The sequence below is a fragment of the Melospiza georgiana genome, chromosome 2, assembly GCF_028018845.1.
Source record: "Melospiza georgiana isolate bMelGeo1 chromosome 2, bMelGeo1.pri, whole genome shotgun sequence".
NCBI classification, from domain to species: Eukaryota; Metazoa; Chordata; class Aves; order Passeriformes; family Passerellidae; genus Melospiza; species Melospiza georgiana.
The window spans coordinates 18,143,323-18,169,372 of NC_080431.1; the positions used below are offsets into that span (position 1 = coordinate 18,143,323).

The 26,050-nt window shown below is 41.5% G+C and overlaps 2 protein-coding genes across 2 annotated transcripts in view; one reads left to right on the plus strand and one right to left on the minus strand.

Annotated features, from left to right (window-relative positions):
• The first annotated feature begins 354 nt into the window (after positions 1–354).
• On the plus strand, positions 355–19,286 carry LAMP1 (lysosomal associated membrane protein 1). The gene is made up of 9 exons (XM_058018506.1): positions 355–451; positions 9,198–9,313; positions 11,051–11,264; positions 11,369–11,530; positions 14,575–14,792; positions 16,222–16,344; positions 17,226–17,295; positions 17,496–17,666; positions 18,279–19,286. The coding sequence occupies exons 1-9, from the start codon at positions 415–417 to the stop codon at positions 18,416–18,418; spliced, it is 1,251 nt and encodes a 416-aa protein (XP_057874489.1). The 5' UTR covers positions 355–414; the 3' UTR covers positions 18,419–19,286.
• Positions 19,287–20,658: 1,372 nt separating this feature from the next.
• GRTP1 (growth hormone regulated TBC protein 1) overlaps positions 20,659–26,050 on the minus strand; it is a 34,470-nt gene continuing 29,078 nt past the window's right edge. Inside the window, exons 6-8 of the mRNA XM_058045684.1 lie at positions 23,583–23,755; positions 23,285–23,470; positions 20,659–21,156 (exon numbers count right to left, since the gene is read on the minus strand). Of these exons, the coding sequence (XP_057901667.1) occupies positions 21,067–21,156; positions 23,285–23,470; positions 23,583–23,755 (449 nt within the window). The 3' untranslated portion in view covers positions 20,659–21,066. The remainder of the gene's footprint in view (positions 21,157–23,284; positions 23,471–23,582; positions 23,756–26,050) is intronic.

The following is a 26,050-nucleotide window of genomic DNA, read 5'->3' on the forward strand; positions in this document are numbered from 1 at the left end:
GTGTATCTGGGTATACAGAGATAGAACACTTCGGCGACAACAGACCATAACCTTCCAATGTTTTTACACAGCTGGGACTGAATTAATCCTGTGTGAGAGGACTGTACTCACCTCAGACTGCCTTTAGCTGCAGTGTCACAAGCCCACCCTGGAGCCGCCCGGAGCCCAGCGGCACCGCCGGCCCCCGCACACGGCCCCGCTCTCGCGAGAACTCCCCCTCGCGAGATCCTCCCCGCCCTCACAGCCGCTGCCGAGCCCCGGCCGGGTCACGTGACGGGCCCCGCCCCCGTGACGTCAGCGGTCACATGAGCGGCCGGGGCCGTCGCCAGAGCGCCCCGAGCGCGGAGCCGCCGCCGCCCCGCGCCCGCCCTCGCTCCGAGCCCGCTCCCGCCGCGCCCGTCCCTGCACCCCGACATGGCCCGGGGGCTGCTGGCGGCGGCCGCCCTGCTCGGTAAGGCGGGGAGACGCGGGAGGCCTGTGCGATCGGCGGGGTGGCGGGGGCGGGTCGCAGCGGCCTGAGGGGGCCCCGGGGCCGGCGGCACTGGACGCGGCACCTGTAACCGGAGACCCGACCGCTCCGCCTGCCTGCTGTCGGCCTGCCCGGGCGCCGACTGAGCCGCGGGGGCTCTGGGCTCTTGGGGGCCATCCCCCGCGCCGGGCCCCTGTGGCGCCCGGGAGCCTCCGCGGCGATGAGGGACGGGAGGCGGCGGCGGCCGCGCTGGGCCCGGGAGCGCCGGGCTGGGCACCTGCGCTGGGTGCGGGGACTGCGCTCGGGAAGGAGCTGGAAACGCGCCTGGAGCACGAGGCACGGAGGCGCGGGGTACTGATGTCACTGCTGGGAAGCAGCGCTGTTCTATAGGATAGATAGTGCTCCGGTGCTTAACGGCTTTATTCCTGCCCTGTCTCGAGTAAAATATGGAACGCGTCTGGAATAGAGAGATTTCAGTGCCTTGATGGGAAGGTTTGTTAGGTCAGCGAGGCTGTTTAATGAGGAAGTGTGTCTTGCTTGTTTTCTGATAACTACCTTTCTTTTGTTTTCTTGTCTTGAAAGCCACATCACACAACGCTAGCAGGTTTCTGAGCTGTGGCTTTGGCAGCAAAGGAAACTTGTTCAGCAGCTAGCCAAAACATTTCCTAAATAGAGTAGCAGTTGAGAATGCTTATCTGCCATCATTTTTGAGCCGGGACAGTCCCTGGGACTCCTGTAACGCCTCTTTGGTAGTAAATATCGTTATCGCCATCGACCGGACTTCAGTCTCACTGAGCCCAAAAGGTGCCGCTCGGAAAGGGCAGCGAGCAGTTCAGATATCCAGCCCTCGTGAGCCAGTGCAGCAAGCACAGTGATTTACAGTGCTCCTGCCTTTTGGGGCTGCCAGCTGAAGTGTTGTTGAACTGGTGTCGTAGTGGGAGTTACTTGAATAGCTTGTTTGATATAGTTATGGCTTAAATGAAGAATTGTGTTATGGTTTGCTTTCAAATCTGCTTTTGTCATTTTAATGTGGTGCCACAGTTAATACTTTTGGCCATTGCAGTAGTCTTCTGCTTAATTGGCAGTTAAAAACATCATTTGGTGCACCATCTTTGTTGCTTTCTGGCATGTGAGATGTGTTAGGTTTCTGCAACTGAGGCAACAGATTAGTTTGTTTTACCACAGATTTATTTATTTTTGATTTTTTTAAAATTTTATTTACTGATAGTCAGGACTTTGTACCAGTGTCTAGTAGCTTGGTAGCTGGGTGTTTCTGCATAACTTTATACTACAATCTTGGGGGAAGATCTTGTGGTGCAGATAGAGACCCCTTTCTTTCTAGAGGTTGGGGTTTGGGTTGTGGGTAAGGAGAGAAGAATAAGAGAGAAAGATAATATATGAGCTGAAGTCTTTAGGTATTTTAGCTCATTTGCAGCCTTTTAATCATCTGAGTTAACACTGGTTAGGATAAGGTGATCACAGGAGACTGAAAGATTAGTATGGGTGGGGCTGATGTGAGAACTTGTTTGGTGATGCCTTGACTTCAGGACAGCAGAATTTTTTTCCCACCTGAATACCTCACCATACCTCACTTAGTGTTTCAGTTTTCTCTTTAGACTGAGCAGCAAGCACTAAGCTGAACGCTCCATGTGTCAGCATTGAGCATTTTGTAATCAATTTCCTCACTACCATCAAATATACATATGGAATTAAGAAAACATTTAGGTAGCATATGGCACATGCAGGGAAAGGGGGCTGTGGGAAATGGAAGTACCTCCCCTAAACTTAGCTGCTGCTTTTTGAAAGCCTGGGTGAGATGGAGCTCGTCTGTTGTGGAGCACGATGAGTCAGGTGGGTCGTGTGCCAAAGCCAGCAGAGCTGCTCCTGCTCTCTGAGACCTGGAGCACCCGTACATTGTTTCATTACTGAAACACACACACATCACAGAACACTTTCCTCTAGATTTAAAGTTAGAATCAGACACATGTAGTGAATAAGTAATGAAGTGTTTGAGAATTGCAGAAGGGAAAATTAGTTTTTCAAAGTAGTGTGATGACATTTCAGAGTCACTGACGTATAATCCACATGTTTCTATTGTGCAACTCTAGTCCAAAGAGGAATTTCAAACCTTACTACCCATGCAGAGATAGTTGAGAAACTTGATAATAAATTCCAGCCAGTGAGAAATCTGGTGCAGAATTGGTTTTTTTTTGGGTTTGGCATTATTGGGTGTTTGCAGCTGAGACCAGCATAACTTGGTTTTCACAAAATCTAACTGCTTTAATGTTGAGCAACTTTGGAAATATTGTTTTACCAAGTGCTGTCCTTGACACAGTGTTTGCTTGATAGCTGCTTGGAGTGTATGGGCAGAGTCTCTAAGGATCTGAATTAGCGTGCCAGTCATCATGTGATAGGTTACTTGGCAGATGACAGAGTGAAGAATTGCCTCTAAGTACAGAGGAACCTGACTCAAAGATTGATACTCTGTTGCAACATTAACTGCTGTTATCTCTGATAAGCCTCTGTAGGTCTCAAAGATAAACTTTTATTTCTAGCAAAAGGCACACCTTGCTTTTGCTTGTTTCAGCTTCCACAGTTTGTCTTTGCTCTCAAGTCAGCCGTGATTGTTTGGAAATTCCTTGAGAAAGCTTGGTGCTGAAATGGATTTCTTGGTATGTGTTCTCTTAAGCTTGGCAGAAGACACTTTTGGGCATGTAAGTGGTGGGAATTACAACAGCTATTTGAACAATCCCTTGCATTATCTGGACTCTACATTGCATACTTTTAAATGTACCTTATGTTTTGGTAAATCAGGATTCCACAGTTTTGGGGCATCTGACTTCAAGATGGACTGGTGTCCCTTTCAGTTTCAGTATAACAGTTTCTAAACCTCCTCTATCCCTTGACAGCACCACTGACTATCAGAACTACTTTTTCTACTGTTAATTTCAAATGTGAGAGTCTTAGGTGCACCCTGGCATTAAGAGTACAGAGTTTAAATGTGCTTCAGCTCTGTGGGTACTTTTTCCTTCCCCAGTGTTCAGCCTTGAGCACAGTAGTTCACAGTTAATACGTTTGGTTTTCTTGTATTAAACTTCTGATGGCATCTGTTTTCTTAACAGGAATTCACTCTGTGTGATATGGGAACACCTGTATTCTTACTTTCCTTGGCAGGGTTAAGATCTACTCTCTAGGACTAGGAGGGTGGTTTTACTCAGGCAGTTAGTTTATTTCAAATATCTTCTCCTCTGGGGAAGCTTTCTCTTTAAATTGTCACACAGTGCTCCTTTCTTCAAAACATTGTTTGGGGCTGGCAGCTGCCTTGAAGAATGTGTGTTAGTTGTGTGGTGTGATACAGCAGCACTACCCAGAGCCAGTGCAAAATGGACTTGTGTGAATGCTGAAAAGGGTCTGGCCAGGGGAGTTCAGCTCTCCCAGTGCACTCAAGCAATCACTTGCTGTAGAGCTATCCCAAGACTTCCTTCCTTTAGATAGGAAGCCATAAAGAAGTTTCACGTGACTAAACTTGAGAGAGTTGTGCAATTCTCTGGTCAAATGGCAAGTGTATGGCTGTTAGATTGCTTTTCCTTTCTAATGCTTTTGTGCTTGTGTAATTTGGTTTATAAGGACAGGAATTATTCATCTGCAAACTGAAATGGAAAAACAAAATGTTTGCTGCCTTAATTGAAATCAACAATATCAAAACCATAATCTGAGATGACATGAATTTGTCTCTTGGTTGGCAAGGATGCATATTCTGGGCAGAATCAGGAACTTGGTGTAATCAGGTGCTGCACCTGCTCAAGTGCAGCAAGTTCTCTTATCTCTGAATTAAGCTCTGTTCTCCCTTTCCCCACCACTGTGTGGGTATTCAAGTGAATCCAGCCTTGTGTTCTCCTGCCAGCTTTCCAGGCAGCCAGCATTCAGTCTCATGTGTCTGTTGGTGAAAGGTAAGTATAACTCATCCTTTCATGGAGACCATCTTGCCTCTTGCAAAGTGTTTTGTACGTCAAGCCTGTCACAGGATTTTCCTGCTCTCAGTTGTTCCTGTCTTTCTGTATTATCCCAAGGTGGTATAGGTTCTGAATCCTAAGGAAGTGGTCTTGACTTGGTCTTCTGATAAAGGACTTGGACCTGGTGTCCCTCTGGGAGTGGTGCATACATTGGAGGACAGAGTGTTGTAGGAGAGTGGAACTCCTTGGGGATTTTTCCATTCTATTCTCTGGCATAGATTTAGCAGTTAAAAGTGGTGACTGAAATTCCCACTGTTCCCAGAATGGCACTGAGATGACAGGATCATTCTGAAGCACCAGAATGAGTAAATTACCGGGCAGTTTGGTTAACGTGTACAATAGAAAATAAACCTTCTTTAGATAATGACCAGCATTTCTTATCTCCTTGGATTAATGCCCCACAGATAGCAGTGTTCACTGTGTTTGTCATCAGAACACCTGGGCAAAGGTGCAAGGCAACACATCAGTGCTGCAGCTCAGGTACAGGATGATTATTCAGGGCTGGCATCCCTTATCCCAGAGTGCTGCTGTGCAGCATTTCCAGGTGGGCTGGAGCTGAGGAGAGTCTGTGGCTGTGACCAGGCTGTGGGATCCTCTGAGCCCCATCACAGCACATCCCAGGAGCTGGCAGCTCACTGTGCTGCAGCCATGGTTTTCCTCCCGAGCACTATAGGCCATGTTTTCCCTCCTGAGCCCTGCAGGCAGGCCCATGCACCAGGTATCTGTATGGCTTAAAGTGCTGGTGATCCAGGATGTGTGCCCAGGTGGATCTGGATGGCTTGCTGCCCTTTATCCCAAGAGGGAGAACAATGCTAAAGAAGTTTTTACTTATGCAGGAAACTATAGTAATAAACCCCAGATTATACAGAAGTAGCTTTTGGTTTTTCCTTATTGTCAGTGTTTCATGTTTCTAATAGAAATTGGAGGCAAAGTAAATCATTAACTGAAGTAACTGATGTCCTCTTTGCAAGCAGATGGTGTACACAGTTCCCATTAAATCTGCTTGATTTTCTAGCACACAACAACCATTTGTCTCTCTCCTTAGTAGGTTTCCATTATATGGGAGAGTAAATCATGGGTAGCTGTGTTTGACTAACAGGATTTCAGTTATAAAAAAGCTGAAACCTGAAAGCATGTGCTAGATTGTTTTTGTTAGCTTTGTAGTGTTCAGCTTTAAACAAACAACTTTATGAGGTGGGTTTCTTTAAGATAAAATGTTAGACAATCAAGGAAGTATTTGTTTTGTTTGACTTAGTTATTTTATCTCAGATTGTTAATATACTTTGGGGTTTCTTGAGGTAGGTATGTTAGATAAAGAAGGATGCTGGATTTTATTCAAGCAAGATCTTTAGTTGTTGCTTTAACAGTTACCTGAAATGTTTTCTTGCGCATGACTATTTCTTCATTGCAAAAATGAGGTATGAAGGGAGAGATTGTCTTATGATTTTCAATTGAAAATATGCTGCTAAAATAAATATTATAAGCAGTCTTTTGTTGGAATTTACTGGAATACAAAGGAAGCATCTGAACCAAGTGAAATTTCTTTGTACATTTTTAGTAATTCCTTTACTAGATATCCATAATGTAGTGCTTCCAGCCAAATGATAATGTACCTAACAAAACTTACTTTTGGCTATTGAAAGATCTTGGACTGCTTCATTTAAATCTGAAGTACTGCACTTGCTGTGCCACGGACAGTTGTCATAGAGGGCTCTGCAGTTTATTAAGAGGAACATCTGAAGCCTAAAGTTAAGAATTTGGAGGTTGTATCAGTTTTTGTGTTTAACTACAAAGAATGATATTGTTATGAGATGTACAAACAATATTCTCAACTTGTAGATATGCCCTGATAGAATTAAGCAATACATTATGTAACCTTATTAGAAATATTCCCAGAATGGATTGATTCAACATCAGTTTGCTTTTCTGTAGTCTTGACATTTTGACTGTAGGCTTGTAGTGTTTGTGGGCTGGTGATGATTCATGCATTAATCACTACTTGACACTGAAACTGCCTTTACAAAACTCAGCAGCTGCTTTGCTGCGAGCTGTTCCTGTGCCTTAAACTGGCTGGAGCCGACAGTAGGCGGGACCTTCTTTCCTTCAGTGTCTTCATTTGTGCTTCAGCGTTTTTTTCAATTTTTCTTTGCTCCTATGTCCCATACATTTCACTTGTTTTCATCTGCATTCCTTCAGGACCTTGGGAGCAGATGGTGCTGCAGCTCAGTTCTGCCTGCTCACCATGCCTGGGAGTGTTGCCTGACTTGCAGGGAAGCAGCTCTCGCCACTCCACCAAGGACACTCAGTGTCTCGTGCTGGATGCGTCTGTCTCATCACTGAAACTGCAAATCCAGCAGCTGCTGAATCGTTCTTAAGGAGGACTGGGCTTTTATAGCATTTGTTCCACACTAATGAAATCAGGATTCATGTAATGATATGACTTTAACCTTACAAAAATCTAGTAGCTATGTAGGTGTTACTATTTAATGTTCCTTCATGCCCCTTATTCTTTATTACTTAAACTTGCTGAGGGTGATTTATCAACTCTTCATTACCAGAATTTGTCTCCCATTTCATGTTTTCTGGTACCTCAGTATTGTCTGTTGTTCTCTGAATCATTTGTAATGGACAGGTCTGTCATGTTTTCATTTAGGCCAGTAACATTTTTCTTATTTTTTAGTCTTTTCTTTCCCCTGCATTTCTTTTAAAAATTCTTTTTCTTTCATTCTTTTACTCAGTTACTTCATTATTTTTAGCTCTAAAATTGCCAAGATTTTAATAGCTATCAGACAAGGGAGTCTGCATGCACACTGAAGGTTTTCATTCTAGCACATTTTTCAGTCATAGTGTTAGTTCAAGGAGCAATGGATTCTTGTTCCCTGCCTCAACTCTTTTCTATGCTGTGCTAGAAATCATCAGGAGGGTGTAAGCAGCTTGCTTTGGAGAAAGCAGTGCTTGCATGAAATGTAAACAAGTTCCAGTTGTAAATGCAAATTGAAACTTTCATGTGGGTGAGCATTTTCTGATACTGCTCTGAATTGCAGTAAATAACATTTCTTTGGGAATATGTGCTCCTTAATGAACATTTTATGCTGGACATAAAGGCAAAGGTAGGACAGGTTTCATTTGAATTAAGTTTTCTATGCTGTCTGTTCTTAAGCATTTTCTTTCTTCTGTCTATCTCCGATTTCAAGTCTGGACTCTCAAAAAAATAGATAAAGTTGAATGGATTCCAGCTTTGCCCTCCTTGGTGCTGGGAGAGGATGTGATGTTGCTAAGGGGAGGGTGACAAGGGAAAATGCTTGCTGGGTGCCAGAGAAATAGTTTCCAATGTGCTCCTGCAACTGATGTGCCTTCTGCTGAAGTCCAGCTGACCAAAGTCCAATTTTTCCTAATAATTGTCTTTGTACAATTGTACACACCATAGTTTTGCAGTGAAAAGTTGTAAGATTTGTTTTTGGAAAACTTCTCAGGGAGGGAAGCTAGCTAATGGATAATCCCTCATCTGGATCTCTTTGCTGTTATCAGCAGTTGAATGGATTAGCATGTTTGACTCCTCAAAGCTTATTTGCTTGTGATAATGGCTTACGTCTTGCAGCTGTTTTTTTATCAGGTTTTCTGCAAGACTGAAGCTGTTGCAAATGCAAACTGATAAAGTGCTAGCATGAAGATGGTTCACACTTTTGCAGTGAGGTTCACTTGTGGGGTGTGGTGGTGACAAATTGAGAATCTGAAAAATAAAATATTCTAAAATAAAGAACTGGTCAGGTGCAGGAGCACTGTCAGGTATCCCTTGCCACAAATGAAGGAGGAGATAACCAGCTTTCCAGCTGTTTCCAGCCTGCCCCAGTGTGTCCCACGTGTGGAGCTTTGTTGGCAGTGGGCACTGTCCCACTGGTGCCAGTCCATGCTGCCAGCAGAAGGATGGCTGCGTGCTCCCCTTGCTGTGTGTCCTTGTTATGTCAGTACTTTGGGCAGCTGTCCCCAGTGTGCTCTGAGCATAGAGGCTGCAATGGAACAAGGTCCAGAAAGGCTTTTCTCTGCTCTTCTCAGCAGCTCAGTCTGAGTTTAGCTTAAACCAGTCAGGAAAACATAACCTCACTGTGTCTCAAGGTCTTGGCCTCCTCCTCCTCTAAAGTGTGGGGAGTGTGAGGATGGTAAAGAGAAGTTCTCCTGGCAGGGGTAGCATGCTCTATCATGCTATTTTTGGCAGTGCCTTCAAAACATCTGCAGTCCATCCAGGCTTTCTAAATGCTGCATTCAGTGCATGTGCAGCTGAGTGCCCTGGTACAGCAGGAGTGAAGGCTGCATGCTGTGCTCTGGGGGCAAGGCAGAGTGTTGGAGGCATGCAGGATCAAATAAGCTAAGCCAGGTCTGGCTGAAGATGGTGAAATGGTTGCTGTGTGCAGAGAGCACTGAAGCTGCCTTGAACACTGTGACTGCTGTTTATTGCATGTCTTTCTTATCTCTTAGGAACCAGAATGTCAACAGTTTTGGTTTGAGTGGCTTTGCAGTTTTATAAATGAGATGTTTAATTTGCCTTCTGTTTGTTAGTGATGTTGAAATTAATCTAGAGACTGTTAATGCCCAAGTTTCCAAACTCAACTCATGCTTAAGTTTTACTCCTAAAATGTACAGTTGTACATATTTGTCTCTTTGAGATTAAAAATGCAAATTTATGTGACACCAGGTTAACCACTTTTTATTTTCATCAGGCTTTTTACAGGCTTCCTCTTCATTTGAAGTGAAAGATTCCAGTGGTAAGGTCTGCATAATTGCTGATTTGACAGTAGCCTTCTCAGTGGAATACAAAGTCAATGGGCAAAAAGAGGTAAGGGCAGTGAGTATCTGACTGCTTCTCATTTATTAGTCTTTTTGCTATTTATAAAATACGTGGTATCTTTGCACGTGTGCAGTATTTAAACTTTCTGTGAGTATCTTTGCATGAAAAGCTGCTTCCACAAAGATTTTTACTCTTCCAGTCATGTTGCATCAGCTTTTCTTTATTACCAATGCTTCTTCTAATTAAATGGAAAGGTTGAGGCTGCCTGAAAGAAACACAAACAAAACATGTGCAATTACTTTTGTGACTGTAATTCCACACCTGTCCTGTTGATAAATAAAATGGCTTTCACTGGAACTGTAAAAGCAAAAACACTACGGAGTTCTCTTTTGGTAACTTGATCACACTCACGTGGATTAAATCTGAACTGAAACATAGCTTTTAAACTTTTTAAACTCTGGAAATCTGTGACCTTCTTACTTGGCAAATCTCTAGATTTCAGTGTATCTACAGACTAGTGCAACGCTTACAAATTGTTCATATTAACAGCAAAACCTTGTTAATGGAAAATTAAGAATTTACCTTAACAAATAAGTTTTGGGATTTTTTTGTATCTTCACTACTGAATAGGAATTGGGTATTATTTATAGTCTTATTGCAGTTTTGTGTTGTTGATTTATTTTTTTTTCCTAGCCATCAGTGTAATACAAGGTTAAAAAAATCCTACTACTTTACCAGTGGTGCACTTGCTCTGTGTGATTTGAACTGAGGCTTATACAATTATAATCCATGTTTTCAGTGGTGCTGATGGTCTGAAATCCTGCTGATACTGGTATATGTGTTCAGAACTGACTTCTTTCATAACATACTTTTGTCTGTTTCTTTTTGTAAGCAGTAAGCTCAGAACTTCAAAGTACATGTTGTGTTGGTCTTCAGATACCAATTTCTTCATAATGTGTAATAAACTCAAAGTGTTACAGCCAAGCTACATAGGATGTACCATTCACTTTTGTTCTTGCTCAGTTGTACTACAAGAAGCAGAGCTTAAATTCTCCCATTTTTCACATGTCCAGAGTTTGCCAGATTTGATTCTTGTAGTACAGAAGTACCTGCAAATTCATATTGCTGGTTTAGAAGGAAGAAAAGTCTTAGAGGTGCTGTGAGTATGTACTGTTTAGTCCTCCAGTTTCAGAGAGCAGGATTCTCAAACTTCAATGCCAGTAGCACGCTGCTTGCTGTATACTGGTATATAAGTGTCATAGACATCTTCTATGAAAAATCTTTTCTTTAGGACTTTTCTTCCTGAGAAACTGGGAGGCTTCAGGAACAAAATGTAAACAATTATTATCTGCTGCTGTGGAATGCAACAAGTGGATTTATGATTAGTCTCATGCTGGTGTTTCTAATTAATGACTAATCACAGTCAGCTGGCTTGGACAGAGAGTCCAAGCCACAAGCCTTTATCATTCTTTCTCTTTCTATTCTTAGCTAGCCTTCATTATCATTCTTTCTTTTTCTATTCTTAGCTAACCTTCTGATGAAATCTTTTCTTCTATTCTTGTAGTATAGTTTTAATATAATATATATCATAAAATAATAAATCAGCCTTCTGAAACATGGAGTCAGATCCTCATCTCTTCCGTTATCCTCAGACCCCTGTGAACACTGTCACATCTAAGTAGACATCTTATATGTTAATGTCTGCTGTATGTTTGTAACAGTTTCACAGGATATTTAAAAAGCTGTGAGGAAAAGCTTACATGTGTTTTATTTTCTACCCCACAGTTTGTACACTTTTTTCTTCCACAAAATGCTTCAGTAGACTCACAGAGCTCATGTGGTAAAGATAATGCATCTCATCCAGTTCTGGTATTGGATTTTGGAGCAGGACATTCCTTAAGCCTGAATTTTTCAGAATCTGCAGACAAGTACCAAGTTGAAGAGTTAGTTTTCCACTACAATCTGTCAGATGCAACTTTATTCCCAAATTCAAGTACAGGTAAAACAAAAACTTACTGTTGTTACTGCAAAACCCTTCCAGATATAATACTAAGTCCTTTCTTTGAATACTGGTCCATACTAATGCAATGTATTTTTTTACAGTGGGCATGAAGACTGTGTCACATAAAAGTGTCATTCAGGCACACATGGGCACAAAATACAGATGCATCAACTCCAAGCACATCAATATGAAGAATGCCAATGTTACTTTTAGCAATGTCACTTTGGAAGCCTATCTCACAAATGGCACTTTCAGTGTGAACAGTAAGTATCTTGTAACAGAAAATGAACTTGATGAGCTAATAGTTCAAATAATAGGTTATTTCTTTGTAAGTCCTGACTAATCGTATTAAAGGTGAGTACTGGATCTAAAACTCTGACAACAGCATCTTTTGAAATGAATGGCCTTGCCTCAGGTTTTCTCTGTAGGATGTCAGAGTCTGTGGCTAGGGGATAGTGCCCTGGGTTCCCATGGGTATTGTTCTGGGCTGTTCATGAGTATGGGTGTTAAACGCATGCTGCAGTAGGTTAAGTGGGCACAGGGCCAAAATCCTAGTTTAAGAAGTATCTGATAACTTCCAAGCATTATGGCCTCTACCAGAGTAATTTGAACTAGTTACTCTGTGCTCTGGGGAAAATTAGTGAAATAATGGCAGACAGTAGAGAATTGGTCTGTAGAGAGCAGAAACGAACATCTTCCTACAGGAGGTTTTATGTCAGCTGTAAAAGTCAGGTTTTTCTCCTTCAGAGACAACCACTAAGGTTTTTATCCTGATTTTTTGTATAGAAAAGTAGTGTGGAATTTTACTTCAAATTATTAAAGGCAAATTACTTCTTGGTGTGTTCATGTCCTTTGCTTTTGTGGCAGCAGTCTTCAAACACAAAAGAGCTGTATAAACTGATTACCCATACTATCTTAGAGAGTGATAAGTCTTTGCCCTACTTTTAGAGTCTTCATTTTCCCTGGGATGTAGAACTTTCCTTCAGCTGGTTCATCGCATTTATGCACCTGCTAAGTTGAAACTAATAATAAAAATTAGGGTAGCCAGTGCTAGCATGGAATGGTTACAATGAACAAGTGCCTTCTACTGGAGTATCTCCCTCCACCTTGTCCCATTTCTGTGAAAAATACCTTGCCTGATGCATGATAATAGTGGCATTGACTTCTTTTATGGCTGCTTCACATGACTGGCTCAGATTTTTATGTACCATTCCCTTGGTCAAACTTTTCCATTCAGTGAACTAGTTTGCAGTAAAGATGTGTACCTACATTTATGCTTTAAAAACCCCCACACCAAACACTGATTTCTATTTCTGGAGTCTTCAGAACTTTTTTTTTTTTTTAAATTATGGAACTTTGATCTGATTGTTGTAGCAGTTAAGTATGATAAGTGATTGTTTATCAGCAGGTTTAACATAAGATATGATACTGGGAAAAGCTGATTTTTGCTTCTACAAAACTTCAGTGAAATCTCCCTACTGTGTAATACTTTTCTTTTTAAGACATTAAGATCTTTTATATAATCCTCTGGTTCCATTCTTGTAGGCTTGTGCCTTCCCCTGTCCCTTAGGCAGCTAGTTATTGATAAACTTCAGATCTGGAATTTTTCCTTAATGTTTTTCTTTTCTCTGCAAATCTTTAATGAAAGGATATTTCTGCCAGTGATTGGTACAAGGCTCACTGAAGGGAAGAAGGATCAATATTCAGTTCATCTGCATAAATGGAAATTGTGACTCTGTCAGCGTACTAGAAGTTAGTGACTGAGGGGATGGTAGTGGTTATCTGCAGCTCTGAAAGGACACTTCCTTTTCCTCTGTGTTGGTAGTTTTGCCAGCTGCTTTCCTCTAACTGTCAATAAAAGACATAAGGATTTGTCTCATCTTGTGATCTGTCCTGAAGAGCTACTAGAAACTGCTCTAAATCAGTTCAGTAAAAACAATGTATCAAAACTCCAACTAGGCCAAACTTCCGCTCAATGTGATTTTGTTGTTTCCATCTGTGCCAAGTTAAAGAGCCTCTGTGTGTTGAGGTCTTGCAGATAGAGGGTAATTCTCCTTTGAAGTGCCCAGTAAGATGTTTTTTGGTTTGTTAGGAAATGATTTTGGGATCAGACCAGTATCAGTCTATAAAATGCAGGATCACTCCTTCTTCATCCACCTTCATTCTGCTCTTGGACTTTCCAGGAGTGGAGTAGAAATAGGAAAGCATGCTATGTTGGAGTGTGTGTGACTTCAGACGGTGTGATTAAAGTTCTTCTCTCTGAGCCATAATCAAACATTAAGCTGCTTAAACTGTTTAAGGCTATTTATTAGTTGTCTTGTATCTGTGAAACATGTATGCGTTAAATTTTAGAAGTAGGCCCTTTGAGTGAGAGTTGATTGTTGCTGCAGTTGCTGTTGTCCTTAAAAAGTTGCAAGTTGTTATCCCTGGCATGTGGAGATGACCTTGGCTTGGAACATGGAAGTCTCTACTTGAGTAATGTCTTTGTTATGACCTTTGGTTTTGGCTTAGATGTTCAATGCAGGAACCTTCTTGGCTCCCAGATCAAGTTAAGAGCTTGCTGCCACATGTTTCCAAGTAGTCTGGCAAATAAATCAGAGTCACTGTTCCCTTGGAGGTTGCTGCTGGACTGGATGAAAAGAGAAAGTGAACTTGCACACCTTCACAGCCTTGTTAACCCCGTGGAGGGTGGCTCCTCGTGCAGGACTGAAGAGAGCATGAATGTGAGAGGAAACAGCAGAAAAGTTGGCATCAGAAGCAGCCTTAGAATCCCCCCCTAAGGACAGAAGAGCCAGAGCAATATATTAAGGCTACTCTGGTTATTGCCAGAATAACGAGAGTGAGGGGAAGGAGAATACATCTGGGAAACCACTTTGAACAGTGAGCAGGACTCTTCCTCTGCTTCTCCCACACGAGTGCCCAGAGTGTGTGACAGGGATCCCAGCCTGGCTGTGAACAGACAGCAGGAACACTGCAACAGCAGGACAGCAGGAATGCTGGGTCTGTCAGATTTACCCTGAGCTGATGGCAAAGTGAAATGATGGATGTGAATGAAAGTGGATGTGGTCCCCATGCATTTAGTAAATTACCAGCAGAGGTGTAATTTTCTCATGCCATGCTTTAAAAGGGTCTCAGACTTTGCAACAAGACTTTAGGTAATGCTTTACTGTTGTGTTTCTGAGCTTTTATTATCTTTTGTTAGGAAAAAAGCTACTTGAAATTGTGTTGTCTTTCCCTCAAGGATTAAAAAGGTAGATCACCCACAGCTTCATTTTCTTTGGTAATGACTGTTTTCCTTTCTCTGCAGAGACAGAATGTGCTGAAGATATGGTCTCTACTACTACTATGGCACCTACAACTCCTAAACAGACTACTGGCCAGGTTCCAACAGCTGGCCCAACACCAACATCATCACCCCAAAATCCCACAATTGGTAAATACAATGTGACTGGTCCAAATGGAACTTGTGTCCTGGCCTACATGGGCTTACAGCTTAATATCACCTATCCAAAAAAAGATGAAAAGGTACATTTTGATTTTTGTTTTTTCAAAACCTTCAGATTTCTTCTTTGGGGAAGAGTTGGTAAATTATTATAAGCTAACCTTTTTCTTTTAGAAGCTCAGGTGTTTGTGTTCATCTATCATTGTCCTCTATTTGAATTTCTTAACCTGCTCTGGACTAGTGACATTCCAAACACTTGTACTGAAAGTGGTTCTTAAGGATTATTCCATTCACTAAAAGCAGCATTAAACTGGTGTGTTGAATCCAGGAAGTGTATATATGGTCATTTAAGAGAAGTAGTAAAAATTACCAAGATATGACTAGGGGAATCCTGTTATCAAAGTTGCAATCAAAACAAGATTTTTAAACTGTTAAATACAGAAATTTGGCCTGAGGTATAGAAAGAGTGAATGACTAGTAGAAGGGAAAATTACTATTGTAAAACTGGACAGGCTTCTGACTTAATTACCCTCCAGCCAGCATTGAAGACATTTGGGTTTGACTTTGATGCTTAAAAGATACATAACATCTGATTTTAGTAGTATTTTAAAAAAGAGAGAAAAAATACAAGGTATATGTAAGATCCAGCCCTGGCACAAATTCTTTCCCTGCACTGTTGGTGCAGAGCCTGGCTTGCCAGCCCTATGGACAAACCCAGAGTCCTAAAAGGACTGCTGAATGCCTCCAACAGGAAACAGTGCTACTGCATTTATTTATGATGTTGATGACTGAAAGGTAAAATCATGATCACTTACAGCTGCTGTGTGGCTGTGCACTGGCTTGTGATGGTAACTGTGTTTTAGCCACCTTAATTGTGTGAAATTCCCTGATTCTGGTGTTCTGCTTCTGGTGGAACAGCTGATTTCTAGTGTAATGACCAGTGAGGAGGTGGCAAGTAGGTTTTCTGGTCACATGAGGATCAGCTAAGACCTACTGAAAGGGTTTCTATTTAATTGTTTGACAAGTGGCATTTAACCCACAGCCTTCTGCAGATGCAAGACAGTATAAAATCACAAACCATGGACATGTTTTACAAAAGTGAAACATTTTGAACTGAAATGACATGTAAGATGATTTGCTGACAGGTGGTCCCCTTAATTGCTTCTACCTTATGTCAAAGCAGTATTTTATAGCATCTTGCCCTCTGTGTGGTGTGGTGGTTCTTGATGTTTTTTCTTATGCCACAAGGACCCAAGCAGTTTGTGTGGAGAAAGCAGTTGGGTTCTGGCCTGCAGCCAGCCAGGGCTGCAGAAAGCTTTGTTGGATGTGCCCTTTGTTAGTTGTGTGTCAGCCTGGTAACTCAGGTGCAGCCTGCACAGGTCTGCCCTGGGGTCTGGAGCACAGGGCAGACACAACTGTAGGCACCAGACACAAGGCAGCCACAGCTCAGCTGAGTGCAAGGTGTTGTGCTCAGTCCCTTCAAGTGTCATAATTGCTCCTCTTCTGTCACAGATGGGTTTGGAGTTGCTGAATTTCGTACCACATAATACAACTTCTTCTGGGAGATGTGACAATTCATCTGCCTTGTTGAACCTGACTTTTGAGAAAACGAGGGTTATCTTCCAGTTTGCCTTGGTAAGAATCTGCACCAAGTGTGCAGGGTCTGCAGCACTTTCCATGTGGGAAAAGTAACTGGGGCAAGGGCAAGAAAAAAAAAGACAGCAACAAAGAGAGTAACTAGTTCCTTTGGTTTTAATACTAGGATTTAGTGGGTTTTATGCTTGGTTACCATTGTGTGAAAGGAATGTGTTTGTGTATATATGCACACGTACACAGAAAAGTATTTTGTTTGGAGTGGGAACTTCCTTGAAGATTGTGTTGCTTTACTCTTTAAGGCTTCTTGCTGAAACTGGGAGCAGCCTGTGACAAGTGGGCATCTAATCTAACTTTAAGCCTGGAGCTGGGTTTAAGTTCTCATTAATATTCTGTGTACAGCCCAAAGGCCAAGTGTGCTTGTCTTCTGGTCTCCTGTGATGGTTGGGAATGCTGTTTCCCACAGCCCTGCCCCAGGTGCTGTATTGAGCTGCATACCTTTGAGGACTGAATCCACTGTTTGTCAGAGCTTCATGCTCCTTTTCATGCTGATCACGTTGAGCTGTTGCTATTAAATGACTCCACAGCTCTGTGGGGTACCAAGTTCACTGCAAGTAGGCTGCTTAAGCAATGGGTGGGACTATGCCTGCAGTGTGGAATTCAACAGTTTGGGGATGTCAAGGCCTCCTTTCTCTGGCTCTTTGCCCTCTCACAAAATAATCTTCCTTAAGGTGCATACTTTCTGTAGCTTTTCTCTCCTAAAGTCCAACTAAACACCTCCTCTGGATGCTAATCCCATTTGTGGTCTACATTTTAAAAACCTTTCTCAAAATGCATGCAGATTGGAACCTGAACATCTTATTTTGTACATCGTCATCCTAAATGACAGCTACTGATTTGTTGGTTTTTGTGTTTTTTTTAAGAATGCAAGTGCTGAAAAATTCTTCCTGCAAGGTGTGAGTGTAAGCACAACCCTGCCTTCTGAAGCAAAAAGTAAGGACTTCTAAAAAAATCTTCTCTCTGTGACTACTTCTTTAAATGTTAAGGGTAGCCTGCATTAAATAATGTATGAGAAATGTTAGGGATGAATGTATCAAATTGTGGCTCTATGACTTACAGCTCCTGCTCTTCAGATTTATATAATTAATTGAGTTTCTCTGAATATGATATTAATAAGAGTTTCTCTTACACAGATCCAAAATTTGAAGCATCAAACAACAGTATGAGTGAGCTGAGAGCTTCAGTAGGGAACTCGTACAAGTGCAGCTCTGAGGAGAATCTGCAGGTCTCGGACCAAGCCCTTCTCAATGTGTTTAATGTTCAGGTCCAGATTTTCAAGATTGATGGAGACAAATTTGGGCCAGGTAAGAGGTTTGCATTTGGCAGCCCCTGTCAAATATCCAAGATTTGTGAAGTATACTTAGCTATAAATACAACATTCTGTAGTCAAATGTCAGCCTGTGGGTGCTATGCTTAGCCTCTGCGTGCCCCACTACAGATGATGTGGGGGCTGATTAAGATGTCCAAGTTGAGGCTAGTGGGAGAAGTATGTAAAAAGCTGTGAAACAACTTGGACTTGTTCCTGATGGTCCAGAGAAGAGTTAAGGAAGGGTGCTACCTTTCCCTCCAAACTATGTGCAGACAGTTGTGTGAAAGGGGCAAACCTGTCCCTTGTGACTATGATGAAAGCAAAATAACTGTGGGAAGGGTCATGTGGATATTTATGATGGCTGAATTTGTGTATAACAGCTCTTGAGGAGGAAACAATCAGTATAATCTCCATATTGTGTATACAGCTGGTGCTAGAAAGACTTCATCCTGAATGATCATAATTAGTGGACCTGGCTTCCTTTTCACTGTTGACAAGCTAGCTGAGCCAGTTTTATTGACATGCTGAGAGCAGAATGCTGAAGTTCTGCATGTAGCCATCTGTTGGTGCACTAGTACCTAACATGGATCTTTTTCTCTCTCTTCAGTGGAAGAATGTCAACTGGATGAAAATAACATGCTGATCCCTATAATAGTTGGTGCAGCCCTTGCTGGTCTTGTTCTAATTGTCTTGATTGCTTACCTGATTGGCAGAAAGAGGAGCCATGCTGGATATCAAACAATTTAATTACTTGCACTAAAATCCAGCATAGATGAAAAGCAATTGCAAGAGGCTGGGGGAAAAAATCCCCCGACATTTCCCCTGAACTGGTTGATATTGTAAGGTAACATCTTTTCTTGCAAATTGCTTCTTTAAAGTCTGCTTTATTAAATGTGAAATCATCTTGCAGCATTTAACTATGCACAAAAATAACTTCTGAAGATTCTGGTGTTTAATTTTGCTAACTAGTTTTAATATTTACCCACTTAGAAACAAGCTAAAAGTTTTTAAGGGTGCTTTTTTGGAATTGGCTAAGATTATGTCAGCTACAGATTCCAGAGAGGGATGTTGCTAACTGACTCAATTTCAGAACTCTTAACAAAGGGAAAAGGTTCATTATTTGCACCGCTGCCATTGAGCGATGATGTAAAGTATACTGATGATGCATTTGAAAAAATTTTAGTAACAACTGACAAAATTGAAATCTAAAACCTGAACTTCACCTTGTCTCTTAGGTGTGTATTTTTTACTAAGCTTTAAACTCAATGCCTGGCACATGCAGGGTGTGAAAGACGCAATACTCAAACCTTACAGGAACTCTTTATGATTGGACAACTCCCCTGTTTGATATTTTTGATGCTCTGCCAGCTTGTTAGGAGCTGGTACTTTTTTAAAATGGGTGTTATTTTTATTTACTTTTTTTTTGTAAAGTTATTTCAGTCTGTTCTGTTGGAAGGTTCTGAGAGATCCTGTTACTGCACATGTGTACAATATAGATCTCAATCTGCTGATTCTACTGCTTTAAACTTGGCTGGGGGGTTGTACACTTTAAGGATCAGTTCTTATGTATGCATTGCCTGTAACAATGCTAATAAAGACACTTTTTTTTTCTGTATTTCTTAGTATTGCTGATCACTCTTAAAACTGTTTGTTGAGGGCTGAAGTCATGGTTTGGCAATACTTGGGAAGCTTGAGGCAATCATTAGTGTGGAGTTAAACAAGCGCTTAAATTTTTTCTTTGTGGCACAAAGGAAAACCTTAATCTGTGTGTGTGTGTTGGAATCAGGTTGGTTTTGCTCTTTGTGTTTGGAAACAAGGAAAGCTTTGCGTTGGTAACCTGAGACCTGGAGGAGTTAACTCTAAAGTGTCACTTCCTGAGACGTGCTGTACCCTGCCTGAGCCTCACTTTCTGACAGTGCTGATAAGGCTCTTAGTCTAAGGACTGTGTCAATGACATTTCATGTTTGATTCTGAAGTTGGCCTCTTACCACAAACTAGGAAACTCACATCTGCTGTGTGCTTAGTTATGTGCTGGAAACGAACCTTGGTGTTAAAGGTTCCCTGACTCCTCCTGCAGGGAGGCTCTGGTGTTAGCAGTACCAGCTCTGCAGGGCAGGAACTGCACAGAACACTCCTGACCAAGGGAACCTAATGCAGGGCAGCAAGGCTGGCTTTGGACCAGTGCCCTATGATTGGAAGGTAACTGGAAGCTGAATTTTCCTAGGAGTGAATAGTGTTTCCCAACACCTGCTGCCATACTAGGAGTATGTTACTGCTACTGTCCTTATAATTCAGTACTTGAGGAAAAGTGTATGCCTGGTACCATAAAGGATAGGATACCTCAGAGTCACTGCAGAAGTAGCAGTCTTGAGTTGTCCAGAAGAGCAATCCTCTACTTCCTCTGAAAAAGGGGATTTTTTTTTTTTCTGCTGAGGAACGAAAAAATCTCAATGTGCAAGACAGGGGGAAGCCACGTTGCACGAGGAATGAAGAGAGCTTGGAGTGCTGTTTAAGGTGAGGCTTTCCAAAGTAGTTGTTGCACATGGAACATAAAACCCCACGAAGTGCTCCAGTTGTCTCTCCTTTCCCCAGCTGGAAGGAGAGAATTTGGCCACGAGAGGGCTCTGTATGGACAGGAAAGCAATTCCCAGACTCCTGGCCCCAGCAGGGCTGGAAGTGGCCCGGTGCCAATACAGACTTAGGAACTGTGCCGTGTCTTCCCTGTCAAAGAAGTCTGTTCGTGGATGTCTTTACAAATGTTTCTCCTCAAATTTTTAGGGCCACGGGTGTGGGAGAATTGCACTACAACTGCTCCATCTCACACTGCATAGATCAACTGCTAGTGATGATCACTGATTGCTCTCTTGCCCTTCACTTTGCTCTATTTGAGTTCCTTAAGTGAGAGCAGTGAGGAAAAAGATGCTTGTATTCTATCTAATGACTGACAGTCAGGACTCAGATCACATAATTTACTCTACACCATGAAACAGGTTCTGACAAATTAAATTAATTTATTTTGTACAAATGGTAATAGTGTCACAGTTAACACAGTAATACATAATTTTTTACATCTGTTTGCTTTTAATATTACAAAATTCCCTGGGATTATTTATTTAAAAGGAGGGTCCTCCTGACATTGATCACATTCTAGTCTGAAGATACCTTAATCCTTAAAAAATAAAAACAACACACCACCAACAAACAGTAACAGAACCACCAGTTCCAGTTATCAAATCTGACATACAGTACAAAGTGTTAACACACTTACTTACAAGGCAGGAAAAATTGGTCAAGTGTCAATTAATTCATGGAAAACTTAAAGTGTGCTTTGATCAGTGCAAATAGAGGAATGTGTCAATTGCTGCAGTATCTGACCACCTGGTTACATCTGGCATTTATCCCTGAGAAAGCACCTTCTCCCTGCAAGTCTCTCGGAGTTTGTTGATTGTTGCCATGGAGAAGCTTCCAGGATCAGCGAATATTTTCTGAGGGGAAAAGAAGAAAATTGTTAGTTAAAATGCTGGCTTTGGACAGCATGCTAGAATTCTCTGAGGTGTCAAATCCCTGCTTCCATGTCCACACTGTGAAATTGCTCACTGCTCTTTGGCCTGCCTGTAACAGGGTAACATCTTCACCTACTGGGCTGTAACCACACAGTAAACCTGCAGCTCATAACAAGTGCAGTAAGTTGCACAAATAGAAAATTGGGTTTGAATGTGTGTCCAGTTGAGATTATTTTAGATGGCTGGTGGTAGAAAGTGGCAGATTTAGAACATATTAAACTGTCCTGGGTAATGTGACAAAGCACCAGTGCACTTCTTGTGTGGTGCCAGCAGAGGTGGTCAGGCTCTGGAACACAAAGAAACCAGTGTCTTCCTACTGCAAAAAATCAGTTTTAATCCTTCAGGACACACTACCTTTGCTCCTCTTCTCTACCAGCCTTCCCAGAGCAGTAATGGATATGGATGTAAGGACTTGGTGGGTGCTGAATGCTAGCACACATCTTCAATTAGTTTTTTTCTTTTGTTTTCACTTGTTGTTTAAGAACAATATATTTGTTTCCACTACTTCACCTAGAACTTCTGAGTGAACAAAACTGAAGCAAAGCTCCAGATTTATGCACTTTAAGCTACAGGTAAGGTGTGTGGGCACCTCAGTTCTCTGGAGCTGTTAAATGACAGCTCCAGTGATGAGACTAATTGAACCAGTTCAGAACAGCTTTCTGGCAAAGAAACCTTCAAACTGAAGGCTAAGGTTCTCTTCTGGGGGAGGAGGCACAAAGATACCTGCCATCACCTCTACTGCTACTAACACCTGATAAAACACCTGCTGATAAAAACCCAACAAACATCCAAGCACTAAAGTTTCAAAGTTACAGAAGAACCTAACCTAAATTGTTTATCTAACTGTCTTCAAAGCCCCATTACTACAATAAATAACAGTTAAAATGCTTTTGCTCAGGGTAACTGCAAGAAAAAGGTGGTTGATTTTCTAAAAATAGCTGGTGTAAAATTTAACACAATTAAAGGTGGGGGGGGAAGTCCTTCAAGGACAAGTGTTAGCATCAGCCTCTGAACAGGTGTTCTTAAGGCAGTTAACGTTTAATAAAATTCTTATTCTAAACTGTTTATGGAATGGAAAAAACCCTCACACATCTTCCTTCTAAATTAAAGCTGTACCTGTGATTTTTCTCTTGCTCCTTTAATTAAAATACTTCAAAGTGTCAGTAAGTTAAGCTAACTTTTCTTCTATATGAATAATAATGAAAGTATAAGTGACAGCCTACTGTGACTGACCTAGGCACAGAGATGTGTCATGAGCATGAAACACTTTGAGGGGTAAGTGTGACCCTCCAGGATGTGGGTTTGTGCACACTGAGCAAAAAAGGATAGTGGAGTTGACCAAGTGATTTATGACAGATGTGCTCCTGTTACTTGTTCTGCAGCTACCACCTTTTATGTTTCCATCTCCTGAGATAAGCCCTGAATCTAATGTTTTATACTCATGTGGCACCCATTGTATTAATAATTTAAAAGAAATTGCTCTCTGCAATTTCTTAGCTTGCAGACTGTCATAGCATTTGGACATTCAACTTCATGAGTTTCTGTCTGGAAATAAGAACCTGCCAGTACCATCTTGTTCTAAACAGAAGTCTGTGTGTTCAGGCACTACAGCCAATTACCAGTGCAAATTTAAAATTCACTTTGTGCTTATTCCACAATACTGTATTTACAGTTCATCTGAAGGTGAACTGCACAGGGTCAATATCCACAGTTCACTGGAAAAATGCACTAAAATTATCTTCTCATCAGATTTCCTGCCTTGACTGGTAAAAAGGGCAAAAAGAGTTTTTTTCCCCTGTATGACAGATAATGTGGATGGATTTCTATATATGGAATTAGGTAATAACTATTAAATATAATATTTAATTGATAATAATTATTAAATATAAATTATTTAATATATTTATTAGAAAGGTTTTAATTTCTTATTTAAAAAACAATCCTAACAGCTAGGTTTCTCCTAACTGTATCCATCCTTTGCTCAGTGAAAAACATTTCTAAGTCAGTCTTGGTTTTAATTTGGAATGACTAAAAGCTGAAGAGAATTTACCTGCATGAAGCTGTGACACTCTGTTACAAATGTTCCTTTGGTGATCTGCTTAAATTTATCACAAATGTCAGGGAAATTTGTGGCTTCCAAAATAAAAGCTTGGTTTTGCTTAATCAATGTTAAGGCCACACGGAAGATGATCTTTGACCCTTCATAGAATAAACAATCCCATATTCGGAGCACAGTCTGCAGTAAAGGAGAGAATTCAGATTAACCTTGGTTTCCAGTAAGCAATTACTGAAGCAGTACAAATGAAATAATCAGGGGTGTAGTAAGAGAACTTTATGCTACCAGTTACCTCCACTGGAAGGATGTCAATGAACAGGCATATAAACCAGCGTGACACCACTAGGGTCCACATGACTCCGTGTCTTTCCATCAGCTCTGCCACAGCTGGAACTTTCATTTTCACAAGTTCTCCAAGGACTTCCTGATCAGTTTTCAGGCCCAACATTGCAGGACTGTAATAATCTTGGAGAGAAGAAATCAAAACTCAGGAATCTGTGCACATAATCCTTTCATGAAATTGAAGAGAATGTCCTCTGCAGCTGAATGTATAAAGGCACTCTGAGCCTAGGAATCCAAAGTGAAGTAAATTAACCCACAGCACAAAGATCTCTGCACTGTGGTCACAGAGTGCTGCTTTTTCAGCCAGGCTGATCCCTCCACACAAACACTTCATTCATTCATGCCTACTGAAGTATCTTCTTTGATGTTTTTTGGCAACGCATTCTTCCTTCCCAAGGAAGGATTGTTTAGGTGGTTTTTGACTGCTAGCTTAAACTACAGAAATTTAAATAGTTCAGTATTACCACCACCTCCTTCCTGTGTGGGGGCTGCACAACTCCCAGTCCACATGACACTCAGGGAGGTAACACAAAACCCAAACCACCACCATAACCTGTAGCCTTTAGACCAGGTCCAGACAAACTAGAAATGCAAATTCCTCAGACCATCAGCGGTGCAGAGATGCTGGACACTCCCCATCTTCCCAGGAGTGACCTAGCCATTAAGGTAGAAGTTTTCCTCTCCTTTCAATGAAAAATCCCATTTTTCATTGAATTATTTTGAAAAGAAGCGAATTACAGATTGCTCATGCAACATCTCTTCCTACTTAACTTACCTGCAATACAGGGACTGAAATAAGAACTACATTCCTGCACTTGGGGTCACTGCAGTAACTGGTAAATTCACAATTAAGAACAACAGAGCACTCTGGCTGTCAGTCCACAGCCTGTTTGTCAGGGTAAGCAATTTCACTACCAAGGTGCAGGCAGAATAACAAGCATCTCAGCTCTATAAACAAGTAGCTTTGGGTATATTTAAGGAAAGAAAAAGATGTTGCAATTCATAAGTATTCAAATGCCCCAGTATGACACAAGAATTACACGGATGTTTAAGAAATTTGTATTTTGGTTTTATATGCTGACAGAAACATTTGAGCTGGATTTGGCTGCTCCAGTCCTGGGAAGCAACTTTTGATAGTTCATGAGCACTTTGCTGACAAGACCTATGCTGTTAACCTTTGGTTATGGAAAGAAACCAATGGTAACACAAGTGCTTTTCTATGCCTTCCTTTCCTTCACTGATTCTGGAAAGCTGCAACTCAGGTTTCTCTGTCTTAACTGGCTTCTACCAATGGCCCCAGACACACAGCACAGGCCAATGGTTCATATAGAGGTGAAGGAATCAGAGCAAAGTGTATTTGACTGAAATAATCTAATAAAGCCTCCCAGTGTCACAGGTAAGTTTAAAAATACATCCAAACTATGCAGTATAACCACTTAAATTTCTGTAATTTCACAAGAGCAGTTTAATATTCCACTCTTTCCTGTGCCAATGGTTTACCTGAACAGACACCCCACCCCATGAATTATTTGCTCTGCATTTGTTCTGTCCAAACTGGAACATCCACAGGAGTTTTTAATGGTACTACAGAGCATCACATTCAATCTTTAGGAACTTAGCTTTCTGTCTGAGTTCTCCCTGAAGACTGAGATGTAAAACTCCTCTACAGACCTAACAGTCACTGCCACTCAAAAAATTACTTAACCATCTGCCTTCCAATTGCTTGCAGGGAAAGCTCCAACAGCTTAAACACAAAAAATCCCATGGAAAAGTGTACTGAAAACACACCATGACCTCTGAACCAGCACAAAACCCTCTATTTCTGCCTATGTTGTATTTAGTGCTGTGCTCATTTTGAACTGGAATGCAGTAACAGCAACATTAATTGGCTGAGTACATATCTTTTAATGTAATATTTTTTAAATTTTTATTTTTTCACTTGCTGCTTTAATGCAAGTGAAATCTAATCACATCTCAAATAACAAGTAGCAGAACAAGCCCTTTGCCCTTCCTATCCGTCCTCCTCTCATACATCCAGAAACCATATTTTCCTCCTTATCTGTGCTCCTGAAACATGTGAGTACTGAAATCTTCAAGTTACCACTGGCAAATGTCCTCAGGAGGAAGGCCAGCAGCCCACTCGCTCTGCTGCAATCATCTGATATGCTGAAAGCAACAGCAGCTGCTATTTTTAATCTGTACAGCAAAGTAAATGTCACGCTCTCAGGAACACAACTGGACATGTACCCAGCTCTTTGAGAGCTGGGAAGCAAAAAGTTAACAGATAGATGATGTGGCTACTTCACAAATTACTGAACCAGCCAGGAAGCTTTGGTGTAAATTAAACTTTCATTCAAGTCTGTTAGATTGTACTGCTGGAGAGGAAGAAAAAAGGAGCTATTCATCTATGTGGGGCAG

What these genes read in the sequence shown, in the direction of transcription:
- LAMP1 (XM_058018506.1), top strand. Translation starts at nt 415, where the DNA reads ATGGCCCGGGGGCTGCTGGCGGCGGCCGCCCTGCTCG. An exon ending in TGGCACTTTCAGTGTGAACA is followed by an intron (nt 11,531 to 14,574) that starts GTAAGTATCTTG and finishes CTTTCTCTGCAG; the next exon opens with AGACAGAATGTGCTGAAGAT. An exon ending in TTATCTTCCAGTTTGCCTTG is followed by an intron (nt 16,345 to 17,225) that starts GTAAGAATCTGC and finishes GTTTTTTTTAAG; the next exon opens with AATGCAAGTGCTGAAAAATT.